Source organism: Phaseolus vulgaris, chromosome 2 (assembly GCF_051622355.1).
Source record: "Phaseolus vulgaris cultivar YP4 chromosome 2, ASM5162235v1, whole genome shotgun sequence".
NCBI classification, from domain to species: domain Eukaryota; kingdom Viridiplantae; phylum Streptophyta; class Magnoliopsida; order Fabales; family Fabaceae; genus Phaseolus; species Phaseolus vulgaris.
Genome location: NC_143499.1, coordinates 50,031,855 through 50,051,974, shown reverse-complemented (window position 1 = coordinate 50,051,974; position 20,120 = coordinate 50,031,855). Strand labels below are relative to the sequence as shown.

Sequence of the window (20,120 nt, the reverse complement as noted above, 5' to 3'; positions counted from 1 at the left end):
AATTATAATTATAAAAAAACAAATTATCTTAAATTACAATAAAAAAACTAAAATATATTTAAAAATAAATATTTATTATTAATTTATATAATCCATAATTATATAATTTATAAATATGTTTTTTTATTCTACATTCTAAAAATTATACTTTCTCCCTTTTAGTGTTTACTACATTTTCTAAAATGTTAAATTTGGATTAGTAAATAAATATTTATTTAATTGATATAATTATTAACATAAGATGTTTAAAAGATGAGTGAACATCGTGGCATGTCTCAACTTTGTTGTTGAAACAGAGCTTGGTCGGTTACAACATCGTGCTCTGCAACTCTTTCTCTCTCTCTCTCTCTCTCTCTCTCTGTTTTCACTGTGACTGAAGCCGCAAAGTAATTTCTCTGAGAAGAGAAGATGAGCCACGAGTTGAAGGAGACGTACGCGTGCATGCCCACGACGGAGCGTGGCCGCGGGATTCTGATCTCCGGCGACGCCAAGTCCAACTCCATCGTCTACACCAACGCCAGATCGGTGGTCATCATGAACCTCCAGAACCCCCTTGACGTCTCCGTCTACGGCGAACACGCCTACCCCGCCACCGTCGCGCGCTTCTCCCCCAACGGCGAATGGGTCGCCTCTGCCGACGCCTCCGGCACCGTCAGGATCTGGGGCACGCGAAACAACTTCGTTTTGAAGAAGGAGTTCAGAGTCCTCTCCGGTCGCATCGACGACCTTCAGTGGTCACCCGACGGCCTCCGAATCGTTGCCTGCGGCGACGGCAAAGGGAAGTCATTAGTCCGCGCTTTCATGTTAGTTCTCCCGACAAACTTCTAGAACCTTCTCCAAGCTTCTATCTCTGTGTGTGATCTGTTCTGTTTGACTTCGTTTGACTTTAAGATCTCTTTTGTTGATAATGTTGTTTACTGTGCGATGAAGGTGGGATTCTGGGACTAATGTTGGAGAATTTGACGGTCACTCGCGCCGAGTTTTGAGTTGTGCATATAAACCCACGAGACCTTTTCGTGTTGTTACCTGTGGAGAGGATTTTCTGGTCAACTTTTATGAGGGACCTCCTTTTAGATTTAAGCTATCTCACAGGTATGTGTTGTGTGTTACTATGAGAGAATAAACTTTACAAAATGGTATTTTAGGCATCACTTACACTGTGCATTTGTGAATGAGGCGGAAAAAATATGATCTTTTGATACAGCTGAGAACAGTGTTTCTCTGAAAGTAGCTTCTGTGCTCTAGTCCTTCTTTTGAAAAACTTGAAAATGCTGCTACTTTAAAGGGTTTTTAGATGGAATTGCAACTGTTGGGTATTGCTATTATTTGTAAATGTATGATCATTTAGACCTGAGTTTCTCTGTGGATTTTATTTTGAGAGATTCGTGGTGCGTCTGTTTTGGTTTGTTCTTCTCCTTGGAACTGATATCGTGATAATCGGGTATGTACAGGGATCATTCGAATTTTGTGAATTGTGTAAGATATTCTCCAGATGGCAGTAGATTTATAAGTGTAAGTTCTGACAAAAGTGGTATCATCTTCGATGGAAAAAGTGCAGAGAAGATTGGCGAGTTGTCTTCTGAAGGTGGGCATACTGGAAGTATTTATGCTGTTAGCTGGAGTCCTGATGGAAAACAGGTGAGTTAACTTCTGAGTATTTATGGCAAGACCCTTATCCCCTGTTGATGTACTTTGATGGAAACTTGGTGTCTTATTGAGTAGAAATAGGGTAAACCTCAATTCCAAAGATAAAAGGCTGCAGCTCCTTCCAGTTCTCTCTAAGATAACATGATAACTTCCTCTTAACCTCCCCTGTTATTTTTAGGGAGCAAACCTTGTTTCTTTAACCAACAAATCAAACAAACTACTCTTTCTTAACTAAGGGGTATCTATCCTACTGACCCCATTTTCCCCGTTGATATCTCCTTTTCACCTCTCCCTAATACATAATGGTTGATCACTTTCTTTTCTTTATGAAATTAACTTATTGCAAAACTTCAAACTTTGCTACGTGTGTATGACATTTTTGTAATAGTCGCTTCTTTTTAATACTGAGTAAGCTTATAAACATACGATAAAGTAAAACACATGAAGTGACAAATGGAAAGTTAAATTTCTTTTACTTTTGGTAGCCAGACATACATTTTATTTTTCCATGATGTTCCTCTGTAAGTTATGCCTTTCATGCACGTTCTTAACTTTTGTTATAGTTTATTTTATTATCTCGTCTTTTGTGAAAAAAAAAATCCATCTTATGTAGAAGGATTTCATATGTATAAACGTTAAATTTTAGGCCTGTGTTTTTGAATTTATAAAACAATAAGTGTTTGCAATTTTACTTCTTGTTGTTGTCTTGTCATACATGTTTTTTATTGCTTGTACTGCTGTTAGATACCTTAAGGCTTGTTGATACAGTTTGCATAGTTCAATGCTGGGCTAGGTAATTTTTTAGCAATGTAAATAAGAAAACTGCTGTAATTGCTGAATTGTTAGGTTTTTCCTCCATTTCTTTTTTACTTGTCTGTTTTTGTGCAAGTCTGCAATGCGCATTTTGAGTAATAACAATCTGATCTACAGTTGTAATGCTGTCTATAGGTGTTGACTGTGTCTGCTGACAAGTCTGCTAAAATATGGGACATATCAGAGGACAATATCGGAAAGGTGAAGAAAACTTTGACTTGTCCTGGCACTGGTGGAGTTGAAGATATGCTAGTGGGGTGCCTATGGTTGAATGATTATCTTGTCACTGTTTCTCTGGGTGGGATAATATCCATATTTTTAGCAAGCGATCTTGATAAAGCCCCGACAGCATTTTCTGGACATATGAAAAATGTTTCCTCCTTATCTATTCTTAGAAGTAACCCTAAAGTGCTCTTGTCTAGCAGTTATGATGGCTTAATAGTTAAGTGGATTCAAGGGATTGGATATAGTGGAAAAGTACAAAGGAAGGAAGGTTCTCAAATCAAAAGCTTAGTAGCTGTAGAAGAAGAGATTGTTACATCTGGATTTGATAATAAGGTGAATGTTTTGCTTATATTCTTTGCTAATATGAGAATGATAATAGTTATACTACTGTGTACTCAATTTCCATCTCCATTGGTTAAAAAATCTGCTATGCTTGTCATTTGCATTTAAATAATATATTTTTTGTGTTGAAATAAATTATTCATATGGCATTATCCATGTTGGTAGTAAAGTTTCTGACAGGATGTGGGACTGGATTAGAAAATAGTTGGAATGGGACTTGAACAATTAATAAATTTTCACCAAGTACAAAGAAGCCCTTGATTTGGGAAGTTTATTCCTGAATTCAATAATTTGGAATAGAGAGGAGAATTAGTTGCTCTCACTGACTTCGCAAATTGGTTAGGGCCAAGTAGCTGAAAATATAGGGAGGAAGACAAGGGTGCCATAGGCATGCTTGGATAATCACGTTGCTTATGGAGAATAGCTTTCTGTGAGGAGCCTGAGGTTGTCATTGAGTTCCTTTGTAAGAGATTTGGCCCAGTTACTTCATCAGTTTGGTACTCTAGTCTTAAATTGAAGTTGTGACTTCATTTTTTCTATCCAATGTATTTGTTTCTTATGATCCACTGATGATGTACGGACCATATTTTCCCCACTGTGGTCAATTGAACTTGGTAAATGGTAACATTAACAATTGCTATACTAAGTGGGAGGTGTTATAGTTTTTCAATTAATATTCTTGTAATCTTATTTTATTTGTCTTGGTATTACCTGGAACGATGAATTTTGCTTACTGATCATCTATTGTGCTGTCTATCTATTGTTCCTGGAAAGAGATTTATGAAATCATTGTTTATTCTTTACATGATATCTTCATACCTGTTTTAGTGTTGTTAGAAAGCCGTGCAGCAACTGTGACATAGTTCTTCTTCATAGTCTTTTTGGGGATACGAAATTTCATGGCATGAAGAAGTATATGAATATTATGGAGAAGTATGGGTTTCTTCCTCTAATTGCCCCTCTTTCTTTCTCTTTTGACAACCAGATAAGGCGAGTTTCTTTACATGGGGATCAGTGTGGAGATGCTGAGGCCATTGATATAGGAAGTCAACCAAAGGACTTGAGTGTTGCACTTCTTGCTCCTGAACTAGCTCTAGTCTCAATTGATTCTGGAGTTGTCATGCTGCGTGGTACAAAAATTGTCTCAACCATTAATCTGGGGTTTGTTGTGACTGCATCTACTGTCTCACCCGATGGAAGTGAAGCCATTATCGGTGGACAGGATGGTAAATTACACATTTATTCTATTTCTGGTGATACTCTTGTAGAAGAGGCTGTCCTTGAGAAACATAGGGGTGCTATTAGTGTCATACGATATTCTCCAGATGTTTCAATGTTTGCATCAGGGGATGTCAACCGAGAAGCTATAGTGTGGGACCGCGCCTCCCATGAGGTAAGTGCAACTTTGATAGCCAAAGTATTACATTCAAGGCTTTCTCTCTAATGTGCTTATTTTGCTTTTGGATGTGTAGGAAATAATTTTTTCTGGCATTACTTGTGTAACTTTTTCAACACATTTTTTTTGTTTGTTTTCAGGTGAAGCTTAAGAACATGTTGTATCATAGTGCTAGGATAAACTGTCTTGCATGGTCACCTGATAGCAGTAGGATTGCCACAGGATCTCTTGACATGTGTGTGATCATATATGAAGTTGATCAGCCTGCATCTAGTAGAATTACCATAAAGGGTGCTCATTTAGGTGGGGTTTATGGGTTAACATTCAGTGATGAGTATAGTTTGGTTAGCTCAGGTGAGGATGCTTTTATCCGTGTTTGGAAGATAACCCCTCCTTGAAGGTCAATTTGCAAGAGAAGTAAATGTGGGAAAATATTTGTTGGATTTGAAATTTCCTGCTTTAGAAGGCTTCTAAAATTCAAAACTGATGAGAATATGCTTATCATCATAAGTTGGTCTTATCACATTCCTCTTTCAAATTTCAAGTCTCGGTTTGGTAATCACCCTGCTTGACATCTTTGGTTTGAAGTTGAGGCCATTTTCTTGTTGCCTTTTATAAGTAACTGTTTTGTATGAGTTTCGATCTCTAGACTTTGATGGTACCAGTGTACATCACTATTTGTCTTGGTTTGCTCTGGATAAAACCAGTTTATGATACCAAAGATTTTTAATAGTTGCCATTGCCACAATTGTCAAAAGAATCTTCTTGTGTACATTATTACAGGGAATCAATATGGATACTGAGTTTTTGTGTTAAAAGTGTTTAGATTAGAGAGCACAGACAACGAATTTTCCCCATTCAAAACCTCACTGTTTGAGGCCAGATTGATTGTAATGTTTGTTAATCTATTTAATGTGATCACCAAAGAAAAAGTACACAAAACCTCTGTTTGTGATTCAGAATTGAACTATCTAGATATGAAGGAAAGTAATAGGTGGATTAGATTGCTATAATATTGAATAACTTTTTTTAAAGAATATCTAAATTGAATGACTATTTTACAGTAGCAGAAAAACTCAATCATGTTTCTTCATTAATTTGTTAGTGGTTTTTGGATTACAAAATATTTGAATCTTGGTGAATTCCATGCATTCTGCAGTTATTTTCGTTTGTTCTCACTCTATTATTGCTGTGTGTGTGATGTAGGAAGGTTGCATTGTTCTATTAAGCATAGGTTAAGTTTTTGAGACTTAGCCATAAAGTTCTCAAATGGTGTTTTGCCACATTAAAAATAGATAATTTTTATTTATTTTTTGTTCTCTTGCTTTTAATATGCAGACTGTTAATATATTACGAAATATTTATTAGTTTTAACTTTTTTAAATCTTCTCCTTTTCCAATTTACCCCTTTCGCTACTTAATTTTCACTAAACATCAACTTAGATTATCATAATATAATTTATTAACCTTATTTTACTTTTAAGTATTTCACTGAGCAACGTCAATGTAATTACTTATTAAATATAAAACTATTATTTAATTTTGATGAGTATTCTTCAAAAAAATATTTATCAGAGATAATTCTACTTTTAATTTATGTATACAATATATTGGAATATCATTTACAATATTTTTGTTATAACATTACTATTTTAGAATCTTGGGTTTTTTTACATTCTGTTGAAGTGTTTACCTTGCCTTTCAGCCCGTTAGTTTATTCTTTTCAACTTTCTTCGCTTGCCTCGTAAATCACTATCTCTCTTCTTCCTTTTCTTATAAAATTTTTGCTAAATTTTTTAATTATGCAAGTAATATTTGTAAACATAATTTCTATACCCTCAGAAATATATTTTTTGGACTTCTACACAATCTTTTCGTTTTAAACTATTTTATTATATATACATATATACACACACAATATAATATAATTTTGAGCTGGTTTTAACCTTTTCTTAAATATGATATTTCGATAAAATTACTTGATGATGCTCTTTTATATATTATATTAACCTACTTCATAAAGCTGGTATTTTTCGTTATTAAAAGACTAAATTATACATACCTTTTAAGTATAAAAGGTTAAATCATTCCGAAAGGGTTAAATCCCCATAAAAACAGTAAAAATTAACGTTGGTTGGTCAAAACTACACTCATCATACATTTGAAAAATCAACAAATTATTAACGTAGAGCAATAAAACTAAATGAGTGAAGAAATTTATTATTTTTAATTAAAACTACATTTTTCTAACTAAAATCTTCTTTATTGAAAGTAGAAAACATGAGCAAAATTGAATAAAACAAATAATTTTATTTACCCTCTCAAACCTTAATAAATGTACACGTTACCAAAAAACGCATAAACACTCGTATTGAACAAATTTAGACCTAAGTCACACTAAAGGAGTAAAAAACACCGAATCTAAATACAAAACTAAACATCGATCTTTAATCACCAGAAATAATTAACAACTCCAAAATAAAGAACTTCAGAAGGCTCAACTTAGAAACTAACAAGCTTCGCAGCCAAAACCCATAAAACAGAAGCCTAAAGAACTACCATGCAAAAGAAACTTTTCTTACTAAATAAATAAATAAAAAAAGGCTCATTAAAAAAAAGAAAAATTACCTAATTAGCGTTACAATTGGAAGTAATAGTAAATTGTTAGTGAATGAACAGTGGGGCAGCTCTTTTAATTGGAATATCTCGAAAATTTTCCAAAGTAAAGATAATATTAGTTGATAGAAACCAAGATGTTGAAATATCCATGTAAAGTAATAACCAAAACGAACGTTTCAAAAATAAATAGAAGGCCTCAAAGCCACGGTCTTGAACATAAAAATCAATTCTACAGTAAAGCAGTAACTTTGTCCCAAAACTCAAAGCTGATTTGCATCTGAAAACACTAAAACCTTAACCTAATAACGTCCAATTGCCCAAACTCTGACCACGCCATCGGTATAACCACTAAACAAAGTGCTTCCATCTGCACTCCAGTTCAAACTCGTACAATAGATAACCTGCACAATACTCATCCCAATTAAGAACATCACAAAAACTCAACCAATACACCATTAAACAAATCTTAGTAAACAGAATCTCAAGCATATCTTAGTATACAAAGTCTCAGAAAGAACATAACTGTAGCTGCTACTTACGTAAATCTAATTGATAAGATATGTTTTGTAATAAAAATTGTTCCAACATTTCAGAGTTTATGTAATTACATACTGCTAAATAAATGGTTGACTAAACTTTCTCTTCAAAAACAATTCTTTACTAAAACTACATGGAAAACATCTCCATGGGTACAACATATCTTGTAGGCAAACAAATTTAAAGATACCATAAAGTGCAAACTAATAGGATAAAGAAAGCACACATAAAAATTCAAAAGCAAATTAAAATTCAATTCAATCCACAACAAAAACACATGGTTATATGAATTGTAAAATTCAGCTATCATTTAGAGGTTCATGAGTATAATCAATAACATTTCTTTACTTACAATGTAAAAGTCAAATAAAAAATAAAAAATCTTATACAAAAAACAATGAAATCAAAAAGTACCTTCTTTTTGTTTGTGTTTCCACCAGTGGTACCATCAGCCTCAGTCTTGAGGTCTACCTTCAAATCCTCAACGATACTCTTACTCTCCAAATCCCAGATCTTGATGCTCTGCTCGGTGGCGGCGCACAGCCAGTACCTGTTGGGACTGAAGCAGAGGGCATGGATAATAGAGCCAGCATCAAGAGAGTAAAGACGCTTACCCTCAGCCAAATCCCACAGCAAAATAACTCCATCTTTCCCACCACTGGCGCAAAGAGAACCATCGGGAGAAACAGCAACAGTGTTCACATACCCACTGTGTCCAGCAAGAGTGTTTCTCAGTTTGCAGTTCGTGAGATTCCATACCTTCACAGTACGGTCCCAAGATGCAGACACAATAGTCGGCTGAAGCGTGCTGGGGCTGAAACGCACGCAGCTAACCCAATCAGAATGAGCGTCGCTGTCTTGAATGGTGTACTTGCATTCACCAAGGGTGTTCCACAGCTTGATCGTGCGGTCACGTGACGCCGACACGATCTGACGGTTGTCGATGGAGAACGCCACGGAGAGCACGTCCTTGGTGTGGCCGACAAAGCGGCGCGCGGAAGTGCCGGCGGCAAGGTCCCAGAGGCGGAGTTCGCCGTCCCAGGAGCCGGAGAGCGCAAACTGACCGTCGGAAGAGAGAACGACGTCCTGAACGAAGTGGGAGTGGCCGGTCAAACGGCGGCGGGGGACACCGTAGGTCTTGTCCTCCTTGGTGAGTTGCCACAGGATGATGGATTTGTCGCGCGACGCCGTGACAATCATGTCGGAGTTGTCAATGGGAGTGGCAATCGCCGTTACGACGTCGGTGTGGGCGCGCATGGTGCCGCGGAGAACGAGACCCTCTGCCATTTTTGCTTCTAACAGGAAGACAAAGAACACAGAGATGAGAGATTACTAGGGTTTTCGAGTTCCCTTACTCTGTGAGAGGCTTTTGTGTTTCTAAGCCACGCTTTGCCTCTCGCGAAAGAATATATAGCGGGTACACACAACCTCATTAGGGTTTTCAGATCCTTTTTTTCTTTTCCTCAAGTGTTGCGGTTTCAGTTTACTTCAGGCCCACTATTCCCAACTTCTTTCAGGCCCAATACGCCCCAACTTCTTTTAGGCCCAACATTCCCAAACTTCTTTCAGGCCCAATCAAAGTTTCAGTATATTAATTAGACTTTTCAATCTCCTCTCATACATGGCACATTAAGATATTTAATTTATATTGGTCAATCAATTATTTATGTATACCTATACATATATATATACACAAATAGGATTCATTTAAATAATTATTTTTTATACACAAAATTTTTCGGATTTTTCTTTTATTAACATATCTTATTTTATTAATACAATAGAGTATTTTATCATTTTATATAAATTACTTTTTTTTTAAAATATTTTTTAAAAATTAATATCAATTGACAGTTTTTATATGTAAATTAAATTCTTCACTCTTTCCTTAATTCTTTATTTTAAGGCAACAAAAAAAACATACTTTCATCACCAATCGGTCCTACCAAATCTCACATATCAAATAAAAATAACTTTAATTTTTAATCACGTTCTTCACTCAATTTCGAGCAACTCTATTTTTTGATAAAATTATTATTTGTTTGTATCTAGAATCACCTGAATTATAACATTAACGTGAATATTATCACACACTTCAATCTCAAAACTATTAGACAAAAAGGTAAAAAAAATAAGAGAAACTCAAACCAAATAATAAGACAAAAAAATTGATTAATTAATTAATATTTTTATTTTGCATATTATTTTTTATTTTCAATTTCTACTTATTTAAAATTATTTTTTTATATATGTTAAATTTCTATTATAATAAAAATCGAGTAAAAGAGAAAAATACAGATATACAACCATGTTTTCTGCTAGTATTAATATATTTTAATGTGACATAGTTTTAAATCATAAACATTACATCCATTAATTATATTTATTAATAATATAAAATATATATACGTAATCCTTCCTAATTTTATATTTAATCAATTATTTCTCCTGAAATAATCAGTCATATCTTAAAACATAATCAATTATACACTTATTCTTACAATATAACTTAAATACACTTATTCTTACAATATAATGATTAATTTTCAGATTATAATTATATCAAAATTTTACAAATTCCATTTCAATTTTAAGATATTGACATGTTAAGATACAAAATTTAAAAGATTTATTTAAGTTTGTTACTGCATATTCTTTTCATTGCATGACTGCAACAATTAATTGCAAATCATGTTCTAATCTTTTCAACATGCCAGTTTTTGAAAAAAATAAAATAATAACAAATTTGTAAATGAAAACTAGGATTTTATTAAAGATAGAAAACATAAACTTATATTTTTATAGGACTTTTAAATATTTGCAAGATGTGCATGTTGGAATTATAATGTCCATAAAAATGTGGAAAACATGTGTTTCAATGTGTAATAATTTTGTAGTTACTGCTTTGTTCTCTATATTATAAAGTATTTTAATATTAGATGTAGCATATATAATTTTATATGTGAGTCATATTGTTATATATGTGATTAATATTTTAATATTGAATTTTATCTATACAGACACATAATCAAATGAGTAAGATAAATAAATCATTCATTGCATTAATTAAAATTCCAAATCAGATTAAAAAATTGAAAAAAATAAACCATTAAATTTGGTGCCCTAAAAGTTTCTTTCTCAATTATCAGGTGAGGATTAAAAAATTAAACTTTTATTTATTTATTTCTTTATAAACCCTAAATCCTAAATGTATAGAAATAAATGACTAATATGGACACTTTCTTTCAGAATAAATTTTTCAGATAAATACTTTGTAGTAGCCTATAAATTTTCTAATTGATAATGATTTGGAGAAAAGGAGGGGAAATAAATAAAAAATAAGTTATTTCAATAAAGAAAAGGAGAGTAAAAATTTGTTTTTAATATATATTTCAAAATAATTTATGAAATAAAAATTTAAAACAATTTGATATAAAAGTAATGTTAAAATACAGATTAGAGTTTAAAAAATAAATTAAAATAAAGAAGTATTAAATATTAAAAAATAAACAATTATATTTCAAAATAATAATATTAAAAAATTACTTAATAAAATAACAAAGTTTAAATGAATTGATTTTATTTATTTATTTTATTACACTATAAAAACATATATATATATATATATTAATAAAATATTAAATATTTAATTTTATTCATAATTTTTCTAACTATTTATTTTTATGATATAAAACACTTATTAATTAATATTAAATTTATTTATTTTAGTTATTTGTTTTATTATACTATAGAAACTCATATCAAGAATCTAATTAACAACAACAGATTACGCAAACTTAACTATTAATAAAATATTTACAAACAATGAATTATAATCAATTATATTATAACTATTTTATTTTTATTTATGAACCTAATTAACCATAATGGTTTTAAAAAAAAATCAAATCCACTATTGTAATATAGAATGTTGAATCTAATTATTTTTTATTGATTTCACGCTTTATTCTTTATCCGTCTAAACAGTTTTTAAATTAATCCAAAGACATGCTTCTTTTTAAATGGTATAAATTGACTTCATATTATAACTTATAAAATAAATAAATAAAATTTTATTATAGAATTAGATAAATCGTATATGGAAATTACGAAACAATTTTAAAGAATTGGTAAATCATATATGATTTATGAAATTTAAGAAAAAACATATGACAAATATGAGTTCTGACTGAATTATGTAAAAATAATATCTCTGAATAAATCGTATTTGATGTATATTATTTTAATCAGCATATAAAAACTAATTATGTTTAAATCATACATGTGAAAATGATTTAGGTAAAATGTTCTCTAACTGAATTCGTACTTATTTACAACTTTAGTTATATTATATTATACTAAACCTGTATAAATACATTTAGTTTAGTGATTTTTGTTTTTGTTTTATAAGAAAATTTGTTAAGTTTTTTGAAATGATTAAATAATTTAAGAAAAAAATAGTTGTGCTGTTTTTGTTGAAAATGATGTATGAAAAATAATAATGGTGATATAACCCTAAATCTGAGATGTTCAAAATAAATAAAAGACGCTCAAAATAAATCAAAAACCTAAAAATGTAACACTGGCATTGAAACTCATAACCGTAATACTATCATTTTCAGGATTACGTCTTATGATTACTAGCTACGATTTCAGGATTTATTGCTTAATATTCACCCTGAAATTGTAACTCATAACCGTAAAACTATAATTTTAGGGTTACATTTTACACTTACTAACTGCGATTTCAGGGTTTATTGTAGTGATGACTAAGCGAGGTGGCCGTGTAGGTCGGTCCGTGGTCCGCTGGTAAAAAATACTGGGTGTATTGACCTTTTCAACCCGCTAACCCACATTAATCCGTCCTGCATTAGTCCGTAACCTGCGCGGGCCAGCAGTAAAATTTTAAAGAAAGAAACACAACACAATCAATAATGTTTATGTTTAATGTTTTAGAATTAGGTATTTTTAATGTTTTGGAAGTGTAATAATAGTGATATTTGATATTTATCTTAATGTTTAATGTTTTGATGTTTGAAAAGGAATAAAAAAATATAGGTTTGATAATAACAAATATATAGGTTTAATTTGACAATTTTTTAAGAACAAAATGTAAAAAAAAAAATATTTAATTTTTTTTTAAAAAAGAACGCGGGCTGGACTGTAAACCCACAAGTCGACTCTTATGCGGGGCAGATTGAGAATTATCGCTTTGCCACCCTAGTTTATTGCTTAACATTTTGAGCTTAAGTTTTCGATTTATATAAATTTATGATTTTACCATTATTATTATTTTCATACATTATTTTCAATCAAATAACTCAACTAAATTTTTCTTAAATTATTCCAACATTAAAAAAACTAACAAGTTTTATCCGAAGTAAAAAAAAAATCATTGAACTGAACTTTGTTATAGGACAAAACCTTACAACTAGTTACTCTGTTTTTTCTGTTGACCATTTTTGTAGCTATAAAAATATATTGTAAGGTTGTTTTTCAGATCATACTCAATTTATAATTCCTCGTATCTTTCTCCTAATCTAGTACATTTAGAATTCATTGTTTTTTGGCATTCTTTCTTATTCCAATTATTTGAATTTTTTATTATCATATAACTATAACTGTGTACATCCACTTCAACTTGTACACGATAAGTACAAGTTTAAGAATAATATGATATAACTTAAGTTAGTATAGCCTTTTACATAAATTATTTATAATTATTTTTTTATGTTAATTAAGAAAATCGTATATTTTTTTTATAACAAGTTTTCATGTTAAACATTATTAAAGAAGACTGACATCTAAAATATCAAAAAATTCATATAGATTGTTTTTAAATTTTAAAAATCATGAGTAACGATTTTCTTAAATTTGGATTTGTCCATTTAAAAAAATATGAATTCAAATTGTACCATTTTGGGGAAGAAAAAACTCGAAAGGCATTGTTAGCTTCATTATAAATTACAACTATATAATTTTTTCAATTAATACATTATATTTTTGTTATTGACCTTTACTTCTGTTTGATATATTAAAAAAAACATGAAATCCTTTAAATTATTGTAATTCCATAAATTTGTAAATTCAGTTACGAAAACCTAATCATAATTTTTTAAAAATACTACATTTTACAAAATCTTTTAGCATCCTCATTTATTTATGTAAAAAGGTTATTTGAAATCATAATTTATAACTTTTTTTTTCAATTAATCTCAAAAGATGAAAAAAGAATGGTTGTTGAAAAAAATATTTTATTTTTTGTTTTAGATTTTCCAATGTTATTTCTAATATTAATTTGATTTTGATTGTTTCCAGCACCAAATCGGAGAAACCCACATCCATTTTTTTCCCCTAATTCGTTTCTGAGTGTTCGAGGTTGAGCTAGCTACCTATGCTACAATCCTCTCTCAAGTTAATTCCTTTCAGTTTTTAGCCCTTTTTCTTTCTCACTGTTTATGCCACAGTGCCTACTTTTTTCTTCAATTTTTTATTTATTTTCTTGGCCTCTGTGTTGTATTTTCATGCTTATTCCTTCTTAACCACTTCCCTGACCTGGGTTTTGAGACTGGCCATAGATTTTCGGTCTACCCAGTATCTTCATAATGCTTTCTGTGAGGTAAAGTCTCCGACTTTGATGCAATCCCTTATCTGGGTCTGTCTTTCTAATTCCCTTTTGCAAACTTTGCTTTCTGTGTGACATTTTTTCTGGCTTAATGTTTGACCCACAATTTGATTTTTGAGACTGAAATTGTAAACTTGGAGAGACTATTTGACATGTGTTGTTTTTGTTATTCGACTGTGATCAAAATGGTGAGGGTGTCTTTAATTGGCTGCATCTTCGTGATTGTCCTCTATGCGTTTTTCTGCATTATTCTGGGGGTTTCTCTGTCAACTATTTTGATTACTGTGATTTAGGGATTTTTGGAGACGGCATAGGAGGAAGGTTTTCTTCAGTGTTGGAGTTTTTGGAAGTGGGTATCTTTTGTACAAGCTCTATGGTGCTCACAGACATGGGATTCAGGAACTTGAAAGAGAACTCGCAGCTCAGAGGGAAACTGAGGAGCTTATGAAGGCTCAGTTGAGTGAAATTTCTACCTTCAGTGTTTCATGCCTTTTGCGTATATTTGATATTTAGATATGTTTTTGTGTGATAATGAATTTCTACCCCTGGCTAGAGAAAAGAAATGCTGATGGCGTGCCCTTTTGTTTTTTTGATTGACAATGATAGGATGCAAGCTCACTTTGAGAATATTCAGAGGATTTCTGATGTAACATTGCCTCATGCTATGCATGATTTAAGTTGTCGGATCACAGAAGAGTTGGATCTTTCTCATCTTCTTGAAAGGCTAATACAAGGAAAGGGTCAGCCAAACAGTTTAACACAATCAGAGAAACTAGATTTATGGAGTAGACTCAAAATTCTAAGTAAGAATCTGGTCTTGGATTCCATGATTGTCATATCTACAGCTTTGTGGTGTTAAGTAACCTGGATGCAATAATAAACTGAGTAAAAATGAACATCTGTGTGTTTTCTTTTTTTCATAGGTTTTACGAGAATGGCATTGTCAGTATGGGCTACAACAATGCTTAGCTTATATACAAAAGTTCAAGTCAATATACTAGGAAGGCATCTATACATTGATACGGCACGAAGCCTTGGAATCTCTGATTCATTGGTAAGAACAACCGTGTTTCATATTTTTTTTATACATGATGAGTTTTTCAGGCTCTTATTAAAGATTGATTGGTGTTGAGTATTATTTGGATGCTTTGTGAATATATGTGGTATGAAGGAACCCATGTCATGCCATGCCATTCTCTGTTAAAGGATTTGTTGCATCACACATAATATGTAGATGGTATCCAACAGATTGCCTGACCTTAGATCATTTTGGATTTCCTAAGGGTTTTTTCGTGATGGAATTGATTTCTCACTGTCTGTGTGCTCGTAGAATGAGTGAGAAGTGAAACACAACACCTTTTTACCAGTTTCTCTTATCCAAAATTGAGTTAACATGCTTTGTGACACCTTAGTACTAAATATCTTAGGGTATTATCTACTGTTGTTTATTTTTTGTGCTGTGGGTTCTCTTTTCTTATCTTAAGATTGTGTTTGAACAATGGATTTATTTCTGGAACAGAGGGGAAAAAGAGGGATTTGGAACTAGGTTCTTTTGTTACAATTTGGAGGCTTTTGGTCAATTGATTGAAACAACACATGGGTTAAATCTCAGATTAAATCATAATTTCAAATATTTACTGTCAAATTCTTTGGCAAAACGTGTTTGTTATCTCTGTGATAAACTTTAATCACAACAAAAGAGCTATAATTCAACTTCTATTCCAATTTGACACACGACATGGCTCATTGAGTCTGAAAGTAATTTTATTTTCTTCACTGTTTCTCTATATACAGGAAAGTGTAGATGTTGTTGATAGGGAAGACCACAAGAAATTTCTAGATAGTGTTGATTTTCTCTCTCAGCATGGTATGCCTGCCTTGATTTCTGATATGGAGGCTGCAACAAAAGAAGTTCTCAAAGGGTGATGCTTCTTACATTAATTTGAACTCTGAAGGTCAACAATTTGTGAATTGAATCAATCAATCATTCACTACAAATCTTTTCTCAGATAATTTTTCTATCAATGCATAGGATTTGTTAGTATCTAACTCTATGTTTTAAAACTTCCCAAGCTGTCAATCTGTTCCTGATTAATTTTCTGATTTGAGACCCAGAGTTTCCATTTTTTGATTAAGTGCCATCTATATTGATAATAATACCAACTGGAATAGTTATTAACTAACTAGGTGAATTCCAAGTTTAGCTACAAAAGTACATTTTGAAGTTAGCAGTTAATATATATAATCAAATAGTTCACCGAAAATTGTGCATGACTTGATCTCATTTGTTGTGAATAGAGCGTGAAAAAGGGAGTAGTAAAATATTAGAGGTAATCATTGAGTTGGAACTAAAGTATTGACATTATTTATATAATCTAGATATGCATATTATAAATTAATGATAAGACTCTTTTTAAATTGGTTATAGATAATTTCGATGTGCAGAAAGCAGTTGAGTACTTTCTTCAGCAGCACAACACTCCATGAAACTTTCATGCAGATACTCAACAACTTCATGAGCATGGGGAGTCCAAATTACTGGATAAAGTATATGATACCTGAACATGTCAAACCATATTCCTCAAATTCGAGTAGTGATGACCGAATGCTATCTGATGTGACTGAATATGAACAACTTATGATGGAAGCACAGGCCGTATTGTCGAGGTAAGTATTTTGTTTTCGATGCATTTGTTAATTACGTCTTCCTGAACACTCAGTAGACCTGTTGTCCATGAGAGCACACTGTTTCTTTCTTGTTATGTGAGGGATGCCTAGTTGATACACTGAGAAAATATATGAGAATAAAATCTTAAGTGTACAGTAAGTTTTACAGAAATTTGTGTGAAACAAAATCTACTCTATAATATTTAATGAATCACATGGTCTTCTATATGGCTAGGATCCCCTTTTGTTGTTATGCCTGGTCCGTTCCACTAAGACATGCGTTTCTGTTAAGCAATTTTGTATAAAAAATTCTGTATATAACATTCCTTATTTGAGATTAGAGGAGTGTTAACAACATACATCTTCCACCCCATTTTATAATGAATGTAGTTGTAGTCTATTAAGGAAAATTTCAAATTGATTGATATTCTTAACTTTCAATGAAGCATCAATTTTTTTTTCTTTCTAATTTGTCCTCAAGTTAATTACTCTCTACGAATCAATAAAAGTAATGCATTCATTGATAGAGTGACATTGTTTTAGTAAAACTGTTTAAAAAAGTTGCATATTTGTTGTTATTTTTATTCTGTTTGAAAAAATCTTAAACTGCAGTCATTGTGGGGTAGCTGTTGTAGTCTTTAACATACTTTCTAACAAATTCTATTAATGATTAAAGTTTAATAGAAATCATAAGATCATAAGTTGAGTCATTACATCCGAATAGAGATCCACAAAATTGTGTTTGTCAGTAAATTTCGGACAGTGGTAAATAATCACTACAAGAAAATTATTAAATAAAAACTAATTTTGAAGACTAAAACAATTAGTTACTGTTTGACTAAATTAGAAACCATTTTATATACTAAATAAATTTTTGGTTTCTAGAGTAGTTTCTATTATTAATGAAAATTTATAAAATAGTTTCTAAATTGATATCTAACCTTTAGCTACCAAAGTTTTAGTTACTTGCTCTTTTATATTCTAAATTAGTCTCTATTAGTGTTTTAGAGATCAATTTAGAATCTGAAATATTAGTAACTAAAACCTAGATAACTAATTTAGATAACAATTTAAAAACTATTTTATAAATTTTTATTAATAATAAAAATTACTTTAGATACAAATAATTTTTTAATTTCTAAATTAGTAATATTGTTAATATAACAACTAATTATTTTCCTATCTAAATTTAGTTGTTATTTAATGATTTTTTTGTAGTGAATATGTTAAAAAAGTGTATTGATATAATTTATTGAGGTCATACATATTATTTTCAAAGGATGGCAAATGGATAATTCTCATTCTTTTGCAGTGCTGAATTTGGAAGCATTGTAGAGGTATCTCTGCAAGCAGTGGTGGATAAACTGGTGGAGCTGATGGGGGTTAAATTTAGTGGAGGAAGTATAACTGCAGGCCTGCCACTGGCCAGAGTATTGCCTCAGGTTGCACAGATGTGTCCTTTGCTCCTTGAAGAACCCAGCAAAAACCAGTTCATCCAAATCATTAAAAATATACAGGAGGTTGAACTTTTTTTCACCCTCCTCTATGCAAACATGCCTAGTGATTAATGTTTATGTTTCAAATGAAAGAAACCAAAATGATTAAATTTATTGCATGGAAGGCATCGGACAATGTACAAAAGATTAGACGAGGTTCGAGAGAGAGAGATATAGGAGCTAAATGATTAGCTTTCATCTTTGTTGGTGAAGTTTGCACACATTTATATACTATGAAATATCATAATATTTAGTCGATGTGTGATCTCCAACAATCTTTTCAAGGTCACATTTCCCATTTGTTGTAATTAGTGATGCATAATGCTCTTGGCTCTAACTTGTTTGGGGGAACCCTTTTTTTAGGACTACAACTTGCTTTGTTATCACTGCTGTACACATGGAAATGACTTCTATCATCATTTCATCTATTTACTTTGTTCTTGCAGTGCTTTCCAGATTGGTCCTTCATATTTTGAAATACCCTTGGGAACATATGAAAATATAAATGAATGAATTGACTAAGAAATCTGAAAAACTCAAAAGTAAAGCAGTAGAACAATTCTAACATTTGATTCAAGATGGTAAGTGATTGAAGAGGTCAAGCTTAGGAAAATTGTTCATATATATATATTTATGATTTGTATTAGCAACTAGAACTGTGAAATTGATCGATTTTTTACTATGTTCTTTCTTCTATATAAAAAACTGTAATGAATTCAACTGTATATATTAAATTTATAGGATATATTGTATATAGGAATTTATAGGATATATTGTATATAGGGCCGAGCCAGAGATTTCAAATCATGCAAAATTTGATGAAAATTGGCTAATTCTTCCTGCAACTGATTAATGGTGATCTGCACCCTATCTACTTTTAAATTTATAAATTACATTTCATTCTGGAATTGAAAAATTTGGGTAACAAAAAGTATATTATGGAAAAGTAAATTCGGAATAATTTTTTGTGTTCTGGAAATGAAATTATGGAATAGAATTGAAAAATCAAAATTCTAATCTGGAAAGTATTTATGGAATAAAATAAAAAATACATTTTCAAAATGAATTATGGAAAACAAAATTTGAAAACCTATTTTCATAATGCAAAATTTGAAAACATATTTCATAATGAATTTTGATCCACACCCTCTTTTATTTAAGAGTGTTTTCATGATTTCATATAAACATCTGTTTGCACCTTCAAATTTCATCTTGTGAAACCTGAGTATTTTTTGTTATTTTATATAATTATGTGTCTGGACTTTCAAATTTTATCTTCTGCAGTATTTTATTTAAGAGTATTTTTGTCCTTTCATATAACCATCTCTTTGCAATTTGTTATTGCATGAAAATTTATTGTTGTTGAAAGTGTGTTGGTGTAAATTTCAAATTGTGAGTCTTTTCACATGTCACCAATAAGTGTGTTAGGTTGAGAATGACTTTACTTTGTAACTATTGATAAAAAATTCTTTTGGATCAAATGAAATGTAAATTCATTTTCTAGTCAAATAAATCTAACCGATGAATTAGCTTTGAGTTTAATAATATTGCCATAATTATTCTAATTTTCTTTTATAAGTTAAGCAAAAGTAGATTTAATTTATTAAATTATCAGTTAAACCAGTGAATGCTTCAAACTATAAAGATTAAATGGATTATTTAGGTGCATTTTGATGGAGAAAAGATATATTAATCATAAAAATAAGAGCATGCTCAATATTCATTAACGCTAAATATATGATACAAAACAAAT

At 31.2% G+C, this 20,120-nt stretch overlaps 3 protein-coding genes across 4 annotated transcripts; 2 read left to right on the top strand and 1 right to left on the bottom strand.

The window, feature by feature from the left end:
• The first annotated feature begins 233 nt into the window (after positions 1-233).
• LOC137813015 (actin-interacting protein 1-2) lies at positions 234-5,241 on the top strand. Its single transcript, XM_068615291.2, has 6 exons — positions 234-803; positions 931-1,092; positions 1,452-1,638; positions 2,596-3,018; positions 4,013-4,420; positions 4,564-5,241. The coding sequence occupies exons 1-6, from the start codon at positions 409-411 to the stop codon at positions 4,819-4,821; spliced, it is 1,833 nt and encodes a 610-aa protein (XP_068471392.2). The 5' UTR covers positions 234-408; the 3' UTR covers positions 4,822-5,241.
• A 1,895-nt stretch (positions 5,242-7,136) lies between these two features.
• LOC137813019 (small ribosomal subunit protein RACK1) lies at positions 7,137-9,013 on the bottom strand. Its single transcript, XM_068615294.2, has 2 exons — positions 7,994-9,013; positions 7,137-7,443 (listed from the first exon to the last, which is right to left on the bottom strand). The coding sequence occupies exons 1-2, from the start codon at positions 8,864-8,866 to the stop codon at positions 7,342-7,344; spliced, it is 975 nt and encodes a 324-aa protein (XP_068471395.1). The 5' UTR covers positions 8,867-9,013; the 3' UTR covers positions 7,137-7,341.
• A 4,855-nt stretch (positions 9,014-13,868) lies between these two features.
• On the top strand, positions 13,869-18,795 carry LOC137813014 (peroxisome biogenesis protein 3-2). Of its 2 annotated transcripts, none has more exons than XM_068615290.2 (7): positions 13,869-14,198; positions 14,498-14,659; positions 14,811-15,007; positions 15,128-15,258; positions 15,999-16,126; positions 16,650-16,871; positions 18,184-18,795. In XM_068615290.2, the coding sequence occupies exons 1-7, from the start codon at positions 14,185-14,187 to the stop codon at positions 18,437-18,439; spliced, it is 1,110 nt and encodes a 369-aa protein (XP_068471391.1). In that variant the 5' UTR covers positions 13,869-14,184; the 3' UTR covers positions 18,440-18,795. The 2 variants fall into 2 exon arrangements, 1 of the variants encoding a protein (XP_068471391.1); XR_016518969.1 differs by having other exon boundaries at positions 13,896-14,198; positions 16,633-16,871.
• The last annotated feature ends 1,325 nt before the right edge of the window (positions 18,796-20,120 follow it).

What these genes read in the sequence shown, in the direction of transcription:
- LOC137813015 (XM_068615291.2), top strand. Translation starts at nt 409, where the DNA reads ATGAGCCACGAGTTGAAGGAGACGTACGCGTGCATGCCCACGACGGAG. An exon ending in TCATTAGTCCGCGCTTTCAT is followed by an intron (nt 804 to 930) that starts GTTAGTTCTCCC and finishes TGTGCGATGAAG; the next exon opens with GTGGGATTCTGGGACTAATG. An exon ending in AGATTTAAGCTATCTCACAG is followed by an intron (nt 1,093 to 1,451) that starts GTATGTGTTGTG and finishes GGGTATGTACAG; the next exon opens with GGATCATTCGAATTTTGTGA.
- LOC137813019 (XM_068615294.2), bottom strand. Translation starts at nt 8,866, where the DNA reads ATGGCAGAGGGTCTCGTTCTCCGCGGCACCATGCGCGCCCACACCGAC. An exon ending in GAAACACAAACAAAAAGAAG is followed by an intron (nt 7,444 to 7,993) that starts GTACTTTTTGAT and finishes AGTATTGTGCAG; the next exon opens with GTTATCTATTGTACGAGTTT.
- LOC137813014 (XM_068615290.2), top strand. An exon ending in GAGGAGCTTATGAAGGCTCA is followed by an intron (nt 14,660 to 14,810) that starts GTTGAGTGAAAT and finishes TGACAATGATAG; the next exon opens with GATGCAAGCTCACTTTGAGA. An exon ending in ACAAAAGAAGTTCTCAAAGG is followed by an intron (nt 16,127 to 16,649) that starts GTGATGCTTCTT and finishes TTCGATGTGCAG; the next exon opens with AAAGCAGTTGAGTACTTTCT.